At 36.7% G+C, this 15,502-nt stretch overlaps 1 protein-coding gene across 3 annotated transcripts in view; it reads right to left on the reverse strand.

Annotated features, from left to right (window-relative positions):
• The window catches only part of LOC127433995 (UV radiation resistance-associated gene protein-like), a 177,735-nt gene that overhangs the window by 103,739 nt on the left and 58,494 nt on the right, over positions 1-15,502 (reverse strand). For all 3 annotated transcript variants that reach the window (XM_051686404.1, XM_051686405.1, XM_051686406.1), the window contains 2 exons: positions 9,342-9,468; positions 2,076-2,160 (listed from right to left, as the gene is read on the reverse strand). In XM_051686404.1, the coding sequence (XP_051542364.1) occupies positions 2,076-2,160; positions 9,342-9,468 (212 nt within the window). The remainder of the gene's footprint in view (positions 1-2,075; positions 2,161-9,341; positions 9,469-15,502) is intronic.

Here is a 15,502-nt window from a genome sequence, read left to right on the forward strand (position 1 = left end):
CAGGAAGTCCACTTCACTAATGATGGCTCTTAATCATCTCTCTAGTAATTGTAAGAGCTACTCAATTATCATAACTGCCAAATTACAATGAACTTCCTCCCCTCTGACCCCACCCTGCAGTGGTAAGACCAATCCTAATTAGAACACATCTGTCAAATAAGGGACATACCATTACCTCAGAACAGGGGGTGGCTGAGGTACAGGCACACCTAAACCTTGAACTGTCTAGGTGAAGTGCAAGAGGTTAAAAAAAACAATTACTTTTCATGTTCAACTTTCAGCTACTGGGTCTGAGACTTCAAAAGTGAGTATTTGAATAAAGAGAGAGGGAACAGGAGAGGAAGAGTAATGCTAGAGGATAATGTGGTATCAATTTACAATCATGAAAAGGAGCCAGGAAGGAAATAATGATTAGGTATGAAGGATATACCTTCCTTATTGGACTATAGCTTGCATATGTGTCCACCAGGTCTGCTTTTCACTTACAAAATCTGGTCAAAAAGCTTCTATTCAAACACTGTTTAACTGTGAACATAACTTGATCTGTCTTTACTGGAAGTGGGGTGTTTCTGGGCATTTAGATGGATCGTGTTTTTAGGCTTATAGGTACTGTACTTTAAATCCCAATAACGGTCTAAATTTCCAATCACTACAAAGGGGTTCACAGTGTTTTGGACACTATATTGGAAAATGTACTTTCACAATGTGCTGGATTATGAGGTTCGGTGGAGAAGATTCTATGTTGAGGGTTTCCACACCTTTTGATAAATGACTTTAAGGCATTTGTGAATACTGGATATGAATTTTCAAAGCATATTTGATAGAAATTGCACTCCCAAACATCAATTTATAGCTGATGAAATAGTTTAGACCTGAGCATAACAAGAAAATGTATACTTAATGTAGAAATTTAAATGACTTTATTTTATGATTTAATTAATTTAAACTACTTTTCCCATATTTGTATTTTATTTTATTAATTTCAATGACTTCCATTATTTTTAAAGATTTTAATTTCCACAACATTTTTTATTATTTTTAAAGATTTTATTAACTTCCATAACTTTTCCATGATGATATTATTAATTACCACAACTTTTTAATGATTTTATAATAGTGTATTAATTTACATTACTTATGGAAATTAACTTACTTATGGAAATTAATACTATTTATTAATTTAAATGCTTTTTCATGTTGTTTTAAGATTTTATTCATTTCCATTACCTTTCAAAATATTGTATTAATTTTTTATGATTTTAATAATTTCCAGGATTTCTTGATTTTATTGATTTCCATGAATTGTCCTTAGTTTTTAAAGATTTTATTAATTTCCATAACTTTCCATGATATTTTATGATTTTATTAATTTCTAAGATTTTTTTATTTGTGTTAATTTGTATGACTTTTCCATGATTTTAAAATATTTTATTAATTTCCATAACTTTTGCATTATTTTTTAGTATTTAATTAATTTCTATGACTTTTAATTATTATATAAGATTGTATTACTTTCCATTACTTTTCTGTGGTTTTAAAGATTTTATTAATTTCCATGACTTATCTCGAAATGTAAAAAATGATAGCAGTGGCTCAGCAGTTAGTGCATGTATCAACATGTTGAGCCGTGGTGCTCATGTGGGCAGTGCAAGTTCAAGTCTGGCTTGCAGCATTTTCAGCAATGCTTGCAGTATTTCTGACAGCAGTTTCTAAGATCTGAGATTTGTACTTCAGATATGAGGCTTAGGAACATCGCCAGACATACTAAAGCATTATCTCTGATGTCAACCCACTGTGTGCAACCCCTTTGGGTCAAGTTAGCACAACATATTCTGTTTATTGTCACACGATGCAATTTGAGTGGGTGGGAAAACAAATGCATTCGTAACAATTCCGACATGCCCTGCGCTGTCTGAGTTGACTGTATAATCTCCCAAAGCGACTGGAAAAGCCGATGAAGCGCCCCATTCTGCGGCCTTTCAGGGTAATGTCTGACAGATGTGAGGCCACCGGACTCAAGGGAAGAGAGTGAGGGAAAGAGAGGGATGGACAATTGCAGGTTGACAATCACTCACCTTTTGGCAGTACATTCTTTTTGCAAGTCGGTTAAAGATTTGCGCTCAGAATCCAGTCCCTGATGCTTAGTAGATGACGCCTCCTCTGGGGAGAAAAACACAGACAGGTGGAGAGTATAAAAGAGGGAGGAAATAAATAACAAGACATGATTGAGGGGAATGAACAGGTAGACTCATGTGTGTTTGTACAGGTGGGTGGGTGTGTCTCATTTTGATAGCAGCCTATTAAATTGTGCTCCCATAAAACAGTATCTTTCATCATTATAAAAACATTTCCTCGACAGGCAACATAAACCTAATTGAGATTGAAAAAACGCTTGTAGGTTTTTTTTTTTTTTTATATATATATATAAATGTAACTGCTCAGTGTTATAATAAAAACAAGAGACCATATAATTAAAACATTCCCAACTTGAAATTTGGATAAAGATTCCCAGGAGCTAGATAAGACTTGTTTAAATTACAAAAAACTCCCGTGACGAAAGTATTTAATGATGAAATTCTGAAACCTTAAACTGAAATAGTATGGTAAACTTCCCGTGCTGTAATTGTCTCTGTACTTGAACACCTTTGGGTGATTTTCACAAAACATGTCAAGAAAATGTCCTGGTAATATTTAACCCCACACCAATACAAAAAAATACGAAATTATATTTTACATAAAAAGAAAATAAAGCCAACATTTAGGACCTTTAAGATTTTTTGCTTTGTGACATTATTTTAAGGACATTTAAAAAACATTTGATCACCCCTAACCCTAACCTAAACAGTTAATGTTCGCCAAAATGAGTAATAAAACAAGAGAACTGACTATGAAAACAGCGTTTTCCAGTCGAAATGGGAAACCCATGTATTTGGAGACAAAATCTGTCATGAAAGATTTAAATTTGAATCACAATTACACCACTGCTCACAAAGAGAAGTATAAGGGTAGAAAGCTCTCATCACCATCAAAGGTGCCCATCCCTGATTTAAACCATTCAGATACCTCAGAAATTAATGATATAATTTTTTTTTTACAGCTTGCATAACTAATTTAACAGCTTGCATCTTTCATGAAAATAACAAGTAAAAGATAGCAATGTTTGCCTTGAGTTCAGTGGACTTCTCATGAAATGCTTTTCAATAATCTTTTCAGAAATTTGTCCCACTCACTCATTGCTCCTCAACCCAGCCTTTCAAATGTTTGTATCCATAAAAAAATTAATTAAAAAAAGTGTTAATCTAAGCACAAAAGTGATGTTTCAAGCAAAATGTTCAGTTATTTTAGTCAAATACTTGAACTTGGGATGCGCTTTACATTATCTGTGTCACAAAACTGTATTTAGAATATTTCACTAGTGACAGGATTGGCCAGTCTTAATAGATCAGTGTAAACAGCGTCTTACATTTCCTCGACAGCTGGATCAGAAGGAGGTAGGCAGAAAGTGTGGTGTGCCTCAAGGCTCTGACCAATAAAGTTTTCTTTAAAGAGCTGATTCTTGTCTGTTCTTTTCCACTCCACTTACATAAAACGAGAAAATGAGGGAAGATGAGGGTGGAAAGAAAGAAATCAAAGCAGACCAGCAGACCGGCAAACCACCCCCCCAAAGAAAACAGCAAAATTGCTTTGTTCTGACCCGCTCTTATAAAAACAGTGAGCGTCTGCTTTATAATATGCCTCACATTCTCTTCTCTTTAACTGCTTTTTGGTATCTCTCTGTCCTAAAGTAAGGTTTGGGTGAAACATCCCGAGCCCTTGTGCTGTCTTTCGGAAGGCATTGGGGGGGGGGGGGGGGATTGTCCCTGGAGCAGAGCGGTCCCATATGCAAAGCTTTGATCTCCTAATTAGGAGGAGACAGAAGAAACAAGGAAAGGAGAGCCAGAGGCAAAGAGAAAGACTGAAAGGGCTAAATGCTTTTGTTCTCTTTAAACGATCCCCTATGACATACTCTGCTTAAGTAATATCACCTTTTCCGGCCATCAGAATTGTCAGCACCAGGCTAAGGCTTACTTTTCACCGCCCACACCTTTTCTTAAAGACTTTTGTCGGAAAGACAACGGAGACGGCTGTGTTTGCTCTGGAGAAATGTCCCTGATGGACCAATGTTGAGTCCAACAGAGGTTAGCAGGTGTCCTGCGTTGACCTCAAGAAACACAGCATGAGTGAGGTTGGAAATGTAAGTGTGCTTGAAATCTACCCCAAGATAAGACTGGCAGAGCAAGCAGGTGTTTCATGTTGTAATGACCACAAGGATTGGAGAGAGTCCCTCCGCTGCTTCGGTGGAATGAGTGCGACAACCGATCATAACAACGTCAGATCGCTTTTACAGGCGTAATTTACAACATGTGCGTGGACGTGATGAGAAATTAGAGTGAGGGAAATGGTGACAGGAGGCTTGACCCTTCAAAGCTTTATGCTGTGCTTCAATGGAAAATAGGAACAGCTCAACGGCCAGATCTGGCGGGGGAGTGCAAGCGCACATGACTGCAGCTTTGTACATTAAACAGGGATGAGACGTGGTTACACTTAAGTCATTTTGTGTAATTTCTGGCAATCTCCCTTTATAAGTGGAATAAACTATGGTAGATTTGAAGGAGGCTTTCATGCTGTGTCTCGGAGTGCTGAGCCCGGTTAATATCACAGCAAATAAGTGCTGACTGACAATAGCTTAAAAGACCATTCGTTTTTAAATGAAATTTGAATGTGGGAGGTTTGTTAGTGAAAGAAAGAAGAGAGAAAGATAGCAAGAAAGAGAACGAACGAAAGCGAGACAGTACAGAAGCAAGAAAGAAAGCAAAAGAAAACAAAAGAGTGAGAAAGCAAAAAAACAAGAAAGCATGAAAGAAAAAGAGAATGAATGAAAGAAAAAAGCAAGCACTAAGCAACAGCAAAAGCAAGTGCGAAAGAAAAAGAAAAATGAATGAAAGTGATAATGAAAGCAAGAGCACAAGCAAGAAAGAAAAAAACTGAACAAACAAAGAACAAATGAAAAAAGCAAGCAAGAGAAAACAAAAGCAAGAAATAAAGATGAAAAAGTGAAAATCAAAAAAGAAAAGGAATGAACAAACGAAAGCGAGAAAGAACGAAAACAAGAGCACAAGCAAGGAAAAATGAATTGTGAATTTCACAAACAAATGAAAGTGAAAAAGAACAAACAAAAGAGCAAAGAGCGAAAAAAGAATGAATGAAAAAAGCGAGAAAGAACAGAAGCAAGTGTGCAAGCCAAAAAACTAAGCAAGAAATAAAAGCTATAAAACACGAAAGCAAGAAAGAAAAAGTATGAACAAAAGGAAGCAAAAAAGAACGAAAGCAAGAGTGCAAACAAGAGAGAACGAACACACTAACAAACAAACGAAAGCGATGAAGAACAAACGAGAGAAAGCAAGCCAGAAAAAACTACGAAAAAGAAAGAAAGAGCGGAGGCAAGAGCGAAAGGAAGAAAGAGAATGAATGAACAAAAGCGAGAAAGAACTCAAGAAAAAGAAAAAGCAAGCAAGAAAGACAGAATCTGCACCAGCCTTTCAAATGTTTGTATCCATCAAGACACAAAAACCTTGTTAGTGTTAATCTAAGCACAAAAGTGATGTTTCAAGCAAAATGTTTAGTTATTATAGTAAAATACTTGTATTACATGAACTTCATATTTGCGTTACATGATCTGTGTCACTGTATGTTGAGATCACGAAACTGTATTTAGTTCAATGAATGAATGAATGAACCAAGAGCAGGCCATTTGGTGTGCCATTATCCTTTCCTCTTACTCCATTCAAACAAATGTTTATTCTACTCTTAAAAAGTCTTTCCTGTATGTGAATGTGAAATCGGGCCGCTCCCTATCGCTCCAGTCAGGACAGGCTCCTTTAGTCAGAATCGGCTCCTCTGTGCAAAAACTGTTGGGCAGACATCATCCATCCTTAACAGGCTTAAGGCAGACCTTTCCCTGAACCCCAAATCTGTTGTTTGTTTCCACACACACGAGGAGGTCAAAAGCACAATGCATTATGGGATGGCAAGTGCCAGAACATTCAATCATTAATGTTGTGTGTGTATGTGTTCTTTATGAAGATGCAGTGTGCAGCCCAACCCTCTAGTCAAACACCAGCCACTGCATCAATCAAACTAACCTCCTCACACCTCCCTCCCACCCACAACATTTGGCAAATAAAGAGCAGGATTCCCGAAATCAAACATGAATGGCAAGAGGCTGTGACGAATGGGGCGGTAAGGAACTTCAACTTTGGATAAACTTTAAGATTTTTCTATGGCTGCTTACACAGTCGGGATCTCTGATGGAAGCAGTACAGAGAAACATAAGGGAATCATAAGTGTGCCAAGTTAAAACAAAAAGGGTTGATGGTGGCATAGTCAAATATCTGAGCGGGAAATCCAAAGGTCATAGGTTCAAACCCCAGAAATACATGAAACAAAGTAGCCCTTGCGCCCTTGAACGTTTGCTACAAAAGGCCATAACATGACTAACAACTTGTTCTAACCAGGCGCAACGCAACAAACAAGCATGCAAAAAAAAAACGATTTAATGTTCATCTGAGCATTTGTCCTAACCAGTCAAGATCGCAATTAATATGCAAGAACACATCTAGTCATCAGTTGATTGGGTAGCCCTGTCCATAGTGAATTCTCATTGGTCCAAAAATTCTGTTCCTGCTTAACTACTATGTCCTTAAGCATTTGATATAATGTACTTATTATGTAAACATGTGTTGATACATTGTACTTATATTTAAAGTACCTGCATTTAATTACATCTGCAGTTACATTGTTAACCTTAATCCTAACCCTGCCCTAACCCTTACCCTAAGTAGGCCAATGTATCGGTTTAACCGGTGCCGTTAGTTGCTTTTTGGGACAATTGGTTATCGGCAAAAATATATGCCAATAGTTGCCGATAGTTTTTTTTTTTATTATTCCTCCGTGATACTTTGTGGATGGTGCTGGAGGATTCAACAGTTTGAACGGCTTGATTCTTTAGTATAACAGCAGCCTCTAGATAAGACACCTCACTGACACTGCTGTATCTAAATCTGTCATCACTGACAATATTCATCTGTATTTTTATCCTCAGTTCAATGCATATTTTGTTATTGTGATCAGATAATGAAGTGAGCATCCAGTGTGTTTCAGACTTGTTTATAGTTTAAAGTCCTGCATTATGAACAAAATCTTTTATTATTATTATTATTATTATTATTATTATTATTGGGATTTTGGTTGACCAATTCACTGCATCTGGGATTTTATTCATTTTGGACTCTTGTAATGTCTTTGCCCATCTTAGTAAGGAAAAACTAGGAAATGTTTTAACATTCTATAAACCGATTTAAAAAACTATCTGCCAATTAATCAGTTATCTGCCTTTTCCATGACCTTCGTTATCGGCAAAATCCACTATCGGTCGACCTCTAAACCAAACCCCTACCACTAACCCTAAACCTCTCCATATAATTGAACCTCAGTAGCAGCAGATGTGAATTTTGTGAGAATTTTACATAACAATATGTAGTTACCCAATAAATACATTGTATTGTGAGTATTTTAATGTTAGTACATAGTAGTTAAAGACCTAATATAAAGTGGGACCATCAATGCTAGCTTTGTCATTTTGTTTCTTTAAACATTCCTTCTTCGGAACATCAGAAAATGCATTTATAGTCATAAGTCACAGCTATTTCAAGCAAAACACCCCCTTTCTAACTTTAGATGTAATGCAGTATAAAGTATTACATAAGTTCATTTTTGCTTTCAATGAGGACTTAAAAAGTACTTGACATTGGTTTCTTACTGCATCAAGCCTGGTTTAGACGTTGTGTAAAATAACAAGGTTCTTGCTCAATCCTACAAGGCACAGAAGGAAATTTGCATGAGAATGTGGACAACTGGCATAATAGATCTGCAAAAAAAATTTACCTAAAGAGACAGATTTATAGGAATATACACTATACAGCTTAATGTTGCAAAGTACTTGAACACATGTTGATGTTAGATCAGTAAAAAAAAAATAAAAAAAAATAAGGTGAAGAGTTTCACAACACACACAGTCTGACAGAGAGTTTTAAAAGTGCATTCATGTTAGTAACTGTTAGGCCTCTCATGATTATTAAATAAACGTCTGATCACGGTTATTTGATCTAACCGCGATTATTGTGCACTATAAATTCCAATCACATTTTAATGCCCAAATAAGGGAATTTTAAGCGAATATACAGTATAAATGCCATGAACGGCGTGTTTGTGTGTCCCTGAGCTGAACTCTGGATGTGCATCACTGAGCCACACCGCGGACGTCAACCAGAGGAACAGCTCCTGTGCAGAATAGCACATGAAATTTTCAGCGATCTGATGTGCACGCAGTCAGCAGAGGCTCACGCCAAACTCCTGCAAAAGAATAAACTAACAAATATAAACTCTGATAGTGAACGCAAAGCGCTACGGTTTCACTTTAATTTAACGATCGTGTGATGGAACATGTTCCTGAACATATCGGGTTCATACACGCTGTGTTAATGACACAGTGACACAGAGGAGACGCACACTTACTCTTTCTCTGTGGAGTGATAAAATGATGAAATGAAATCACAAAGGTTTTGCTTCATGAGAAATAAGGGCTTGTGGGTTTAATCAAAGAGCATTAAAATAACGTGTGAAGGTTAAGAAATTAGGACAGAAATAGTTTACTATTGCATAATATAATATAAATTTTATTATATTTTTTACAAAAATATATATATTTTTTAACTAAAAATGTAAACTAAAGACAAAGTATTAAGAAATATTTTGATATTTAAAACATTATTTTTCATGTTATTCATAAGTTTTTAAAGCTTTAAAAGGAAATCATATTTTTTTATCATCTATTTTTATTTTTTTATCAAATCACCTATTTTATTTTTGTATTTATATATTTGAAGTTAAATATGTAAAAATGACTTCTTAAGATGGATGAAGCACACATACTGTACACCTTAAGATTTATGACAATTCATATGACAATTAATCGTGAAAGCCCTAAAAGAGACAATTAATCGTCATAATCGCAATTATTTGTTAGACAATTAATCGTCAACCAAATTTCATAATCGTGACAGCCCTAGTAACTGTGATAGACAGAGTGAGAGTGACAGAGTGTTTGCTTCATGTAAGCTAGGTTACTTCTACAGTTATATATAAGCAAGTATATATAACAGCTTCAGTGTGTGTAGTAAAGATTGTTTGGCCAATGTGGGACAGATCTGTCATCGGTCTAATGGCTGGAAGAATTTTGTTACCTTTCTTTTGAAACTGTGCCCTCTCTTTGTGCAACATGTCCATTTCTCTCGCCAGTGCCTTTCTCTGTCTCTCCAATTCACACCTCAGAATCCCGATCCCCAGCTGCATACATTCCCTCTCACTCTTCTGCAGAGAAAGGAAGAATTAAAGGATTGGTGGAATTTGGTGAAGTGGATTTTTTTTTATAAAAGCTTACTGGATTCCATTTCCTAGTGAAACCATCTCCATTTGCAAATCAAATTATTAACAAAAGAATGGTATAACTATAGGAGAAGTATGCTGCTAATGGCCTATCCTGAAGGAAGATCTAATTTGCATGAAAGCATTTCAAACAATCAGCTTGTTTAAAAATGATTTCACACAACAGCTTTTGGTGTGGTCCTTGTGACATCAAAGTCCAGCCCGAGTTGATTTCCTGTACTCTCTAATCTTCATTCCCCGCAAAAAAATTATTTGTGCCCTTATAAAAACATTATGTCTGAAAACGATATATAAAAACAGTGCTTGGCATTATTTTAGTGCTCTATAGGCTAGCTCTAGGATTATTTTTAGTATTTAAATTTTACTGTCAATAAACAATTCAGGTAATGGTCACACACACAGTCTATGTCTTGTAAGCTGCTTTGGAAATCAAGCGGATGCCAGAAAAATGCACATTAATGTAATAAAAATACAAGGCAGGACATTTTTAAGAAGATTACTGCAGACATAAGTGCCAGATCTTCCCTCAGCTTCTTCAAATCCCTGCACAGATGAGTCAGTCCACGGTAGATCTATCTAATCTACATCTACAGCCCTGCGGCTTTCTGGACTGTTAGCGAGCCAAACACACTAATGAGGAACAGCAATCTGACGAGGGTGAAAGTGGGATTGAGAGAAGATAGTAAGAGAGAGAAAGAACGAAAGGGACAGTGGAGATAACATGGAGAGAAAATTCACCATGACTTTAAACTCTATGATTGGTGGTGGCGATCGCTATCATAACCATTACTATGGAGTTTAATGCAGAGCAGAAGCATCTACTGATGTTTGAACCTCGTGGCCTCCAGCGCCCGCTGTGATGTGAAACACTCTTGCATTTAGCAGGCTGGAGACATATTCAGAATAAATAAACACACACTCTTACATGCAACAAATACAGAAACGGCAGGAAATGTATGCAACACAGAAGAGCAGCTGGAGAATGACATGCATATAACATCTCTTTATACAGAGGTATAACAAGCATGGTGCAAACAAGTCATCTGTGCAAACCATACCAACACATGTCCCATAATTTTGCCTACAATTAAGTTGTGAGAAGGCCACATTTCCACTTTGAAATTCATCAAAGATGATCATTAGAATTGTTCTTAACACATATGTAGTGCTATTTCATTTCCTTTACTCTTTACTTGATAAAAACAATGCTACTATCACTCATTATCCCTTCAACGACCACATCTCAATACATCATATAGATAAAAACAACAATATAAATATGTATCTTTAAAAGAAATGTTACTACTATGCTCCAGCAGAAACAAGAGCTTAAAATATACCTGTTTAATAAGGTTTAACAGCATCCTTTCATCGTGTCAACTCTATCAAATACTTTGAAAGAAAGAATTTGAAAACATATCTAAGCCAGCCTTCATTTTGAAGGTCAAATTTCCATATTTTACCAGCAGGTTCTGGTGAGCTTTATATATATATATATATATATATATATATATATATATATATATATATATATATATATATATATATAATTTCAGGTAATTGTGCCTATATATACTGTCACAACCATGAAATTCAAAATTTTATATAATTAAATCGCTGTTATCACCCAAATTGTAAAGAAGTTATTATGGGTTTTTAGATAATTTCCTTTATTTCAGGTAGATCCGATTAGTATCTAGCAACATCAAAAAACAAAATTACTTCTGCATTTAATACATGTGTTTTATGAAAAATACGTTTATTTTGTTAGCTGTCAACTCCTTTAAATATTTGGTCTGACGGTGGTGACAATTCAATAGACAGAGCTGATAATCAGTTTGAAACCAGATGAAATCAGTTTTAAGTGAATGCTAGATTTTTACATATTTATAAATAATATAAATATATATACAGTATATAAAAATTATTTTTGGAAAGACTGAAAGCACCCAAATGTAATACCTCTGAACAAGTTTACCAGATTACTCCAAAATCATTCCTTGGTACATAACCTTTTACTATTTTATTTCTATTTTGTCCTTGTACTCCAGAATTAGCAATGTATAACACACACACAAGTGCACATTCACATAGAGGCAGTTGGGGAAATGGGATGTAAGTGATAGCAGAGACAGCACACATTAGATCTAGGTAACTTCTCTAGGTCTTGTATTCTTGCACTTGGCAGCTGAGGAAATGTCAATCAAAGAGAGCGGATGCCAGAAAATATAGCACCTCCATCTTCAAATAGCTAGAGCCCTTATACGGCGAGAAACTGCCGCTGGCACGACAAACACAAACACTGACTTCCTCAACACAGCGAAATATTTCAAAAATGCACTCATGCACATCACAGCATTTTTTAGGGAAAAAACCCAGCAAGTTCTTTAAAGATAAAGTGCATAATTTTGCATTAAATACTTTCTCCTTTCGCAGTTTAATATACAGACTTAACGATATGCAAGCCATTCGTAGGTTAATTCCACCAAAAATTATAAACACTGCAACACTATGGAATTTTTTAAAACATTGCTCTGTTTGTTTGAGCATCCCTAACAGCCTGACACAGCAACAAGGTTTAACCAATGGCATGTCTCTGGAGTGGAATTCCCTCTGACCACTAGCAAGCAGATTTTTTTTTTTTTTTTATAAAGTCATTACTTTTGCGATTCAGTTTAGTGATGCAAGTGGCGCAGTAATAACACACTTCACCATTAAAATGCACTTATCCTCTCACAAAATAAATCACAGTCTACTCTGTTACCCAGTAATGAGAAAGTACCAAAAAATTCAATTAGCGAAATAATAACCAGTACTGTGTAGCAAGCGTGCATATGCTGATTGATTGATTGCATGAAATGTTCTAATAAGCTCGAAACTGACCTAAGGTCAGCAAGAAGTGACAGTCTGGCAGTTTCAGAGGTGAACGCTCTGATCTGTGATCAGTTTCTCATATCCTCAAGTCTGAAGGAAAACTCGAAACAGATTTTCACTCATTAAGCACAGAAACTGATACACATCGAAAGGAATTTCAGACACTTGTTGACCTTTCGTCCGTTCCAGGTAGTGCTCCTGTGATTGAGGGAGAGTGTCAACTATTAGTATAAACATATCCTAAAGTTTGACATTTGCAGAACTACGAAAACCTGCCAACTTGTCTTTGGAGAGGAAAAGACTTCACGGTCATTTACGGAAACTTGATGAACAGCCTCATAGAGACACATGAGCATTTTCCCAACATATGTAGGCTTCAGAAGATTTGAAACTCTTGATATGGATATACCAACAGTGGGGTCGGAAAATCTGGAATTTAAAATCGAATTGAAAGCTGAAAATAAACAGAAAGGTTTAGGATTTAAAAAAAATAAAGCACAGAACACTATAACTTAAAATGAACAGAAAATTACATTCTGCTTTTTTTTAAGTCACTAATCAAATAAGCAAATTTGTGACACTGGCCAAGTTAACTCTAACAAAAGATTTCCTTGCTTTCATTGAAGCACACAGGATGCTCTTTGGAACACTCTCAAATCATGCTGCGATAACATAAATCGTCACAATGCTCAAACTTGTGGTGTCTGTGACCTGCCAGTTCAGGTGCATGCTTTTTTTAAAGCAAAAGGGGGATATAACAAATTAGGGTTGCACAGTATACCGGTACTAAAGAAATATCGCGATACCAAAAAATTTACTACTAATGTTTGATTTTCATGCAGTGTGTCCAATAGTATCCAACTGCAGAGCCACAGATCAGTGTGTTGAGTGTATAAACGGCTATGAACTCTATAATTAACTCTTTCTCCATTGCAGCTCGGAGATTTCAGCTCACGAGTCGCAGGAGGCTTCATATAACGAACTCTTCACAAACAGGAAGAACTTCAAAAGATCTTTCAAAATAAAAGTCCTGCTGAAAAGAGAGCTCTGTTCAACTGATTGCGTGAAATTGAAGACATTACAACAGAAAAATATTACTACTGTATAAAAGTGTAATATTCATAGCAGTCAAAATAATACTCATAGTAACAATAATATAATGTAATATAATATAAATGGTGATAATATTAGTATTATTATCTGTAAACAATATTACACAAGCAAGTGTACTGAATATCAGCATGATATTCATCACAGCCTTTTGCCTCAAGTCATCAGATTGTTTTCATTTAATGTTTTCATTAATACTGTAAAGCTCTATTGATCTTTTATTTTTTCTACCAAAAATTATATATACAGTTAAAGTCAGAAGATCACATGCCCCCAAGCCAAATACATTTAACGTTTTTCACAATTCCTGACATTTAATCGTAGAAAACATTCCCTGGTCAGTAAGGATCACTACTTTATTTTAAGAATAATAGTAGAGAGGGGGCCTGGGTAGCTCAGTGAGTATTGACGCTGACTACCAGCCCTGGAGTCGCGAGTTTGAATCCAGGGCATGCTGAGTGACTCCAGCCAGGTATCTTAGGAACCAAATTGGCCCGGTTGCTAGGGAGGGTAGAGTCACATGGGTTAACCTCCTCGTGGTTGCTATAATGTGGTTCCCGCTCTCGGTGGGGCACGTGGTGAGTTGTGTGTGGATGCCACAGAGAATAGCGTGAAGCTTCCACACGCGCTATTTCTCCACGGTAACGCGCTGAACAAGCCACGTGATAAGACGCGAGGATTGATGGTCTCAGACGCGGATGCAACTGAGATTCGTCCTCTGCCACCCGGATTGAGGCGAGTCACAACGCCACCACAAGGACTTAGAGCGCACTGGGAATTCAAAATTGGGGAGAAAAGGGGAGAAAAAAAAAGAATAATAGTAGAGAGAATGATTTATTTCAGCTTTTATTTCTTTTATCACATTCCCAGTGGGTCAGAAGTTTACATACACTTTGTTAGTATTTAGTAGCATTGCCTTAAAATTGTTTAACTTGGGTCAAATATTTTAGGTAGCCTTCCACAAGCTTCTCACAATAAGTAGCTAGAAGTTTGGCTCATTCCTCCAGACAGAACTAGTGTAACCGAGTCAGGTTTGTAGGCCTCCTTGCTCGCACACGCTTTTTCAGAACTGAGGTCAGGGCTTTGTGATGGCCACTCCAATACCTTGACTTTATTGTCCTTAAGCAATTTTGCTACAACTTTGGAGGTACGCTGTCCTTTTGGAAGACCCATTTGCGACCGAGCTTTAACTTCCTGGCTGATGTCTTGAGATGTTGCTTCAATATATCCACATAATTTTCCTTCCTCATGATGCCATATATTTTGTGAAGTGCACCAGTCCCTCCTGCAGCAAAGCATCCCCACAGCATGATGCTGCCACCCCCATGCTTCACGGTTGGGATGGTGTTCTTCGGCTTGCAAGCCTCACCCTTTTTCCTCCAAACATAACGATGGTCATTATGGCCAAACAGTTAAATTTTGTTTCATCAGACCAGAGGACATTTCTCCAAAAAGTAAGATCTTTGTCCCCATGTGCACTTTAAAACTGTAGTCTGGTTTTTTTATGGCGGTTTTGGAGCAGTGGCTTCTTCCTTGCTGAGCAGCCTTTCAGGTTATGTCGACATAGGACTCGTTTTACTGTGGATATAGATACTTGTCTACCTGTTTCCTCCAGCATCTTCACAAGGTCCTTTGCTGTTGTTCTGGGATTGATTTGCACTATTCGCGCCAAACTACATTCATCTCTAGGAGATAGAATGCGTCTCCTTCCTGAGCGGTATGATGGCTGCGTGGTCCCATGGTGTTTATACTTGCGTACTATTGTTTGTACAGATGAATGTGGTATCTTCAGACGTTTGGAAATTTCTCCCAAGGATAACCCGAAATGTGGAGGGTTTTTTTTTTCCTTCACAATTTTATTTCTGAGGTCTTGTTTGATTTCTTTTGATTTTCCTATGATGTCAATCAAGGAGGCACTGAGTTTGAAGGTAGGCCTTAAAATACATCCACATCTCCAATTGACTCCAATTAGCCT

This window comes from Myxocyprinus asiaticus, chromosome 43, assembly GCF_019703515.2.
Source record: "Myxocyprinus asiaticus isolate MX2 ecotype Aquarium Trade chromosome 43, UBuf_Myxa_2, whole genome shotgun sequence".
NCBI classification, from domain to species: Eukaryota; Metazoa; Chordata; class Actinopteri; order Cypriniformes; family Catostomidae; genus Myxocyprinus; species Myxocyprinus asiaticus.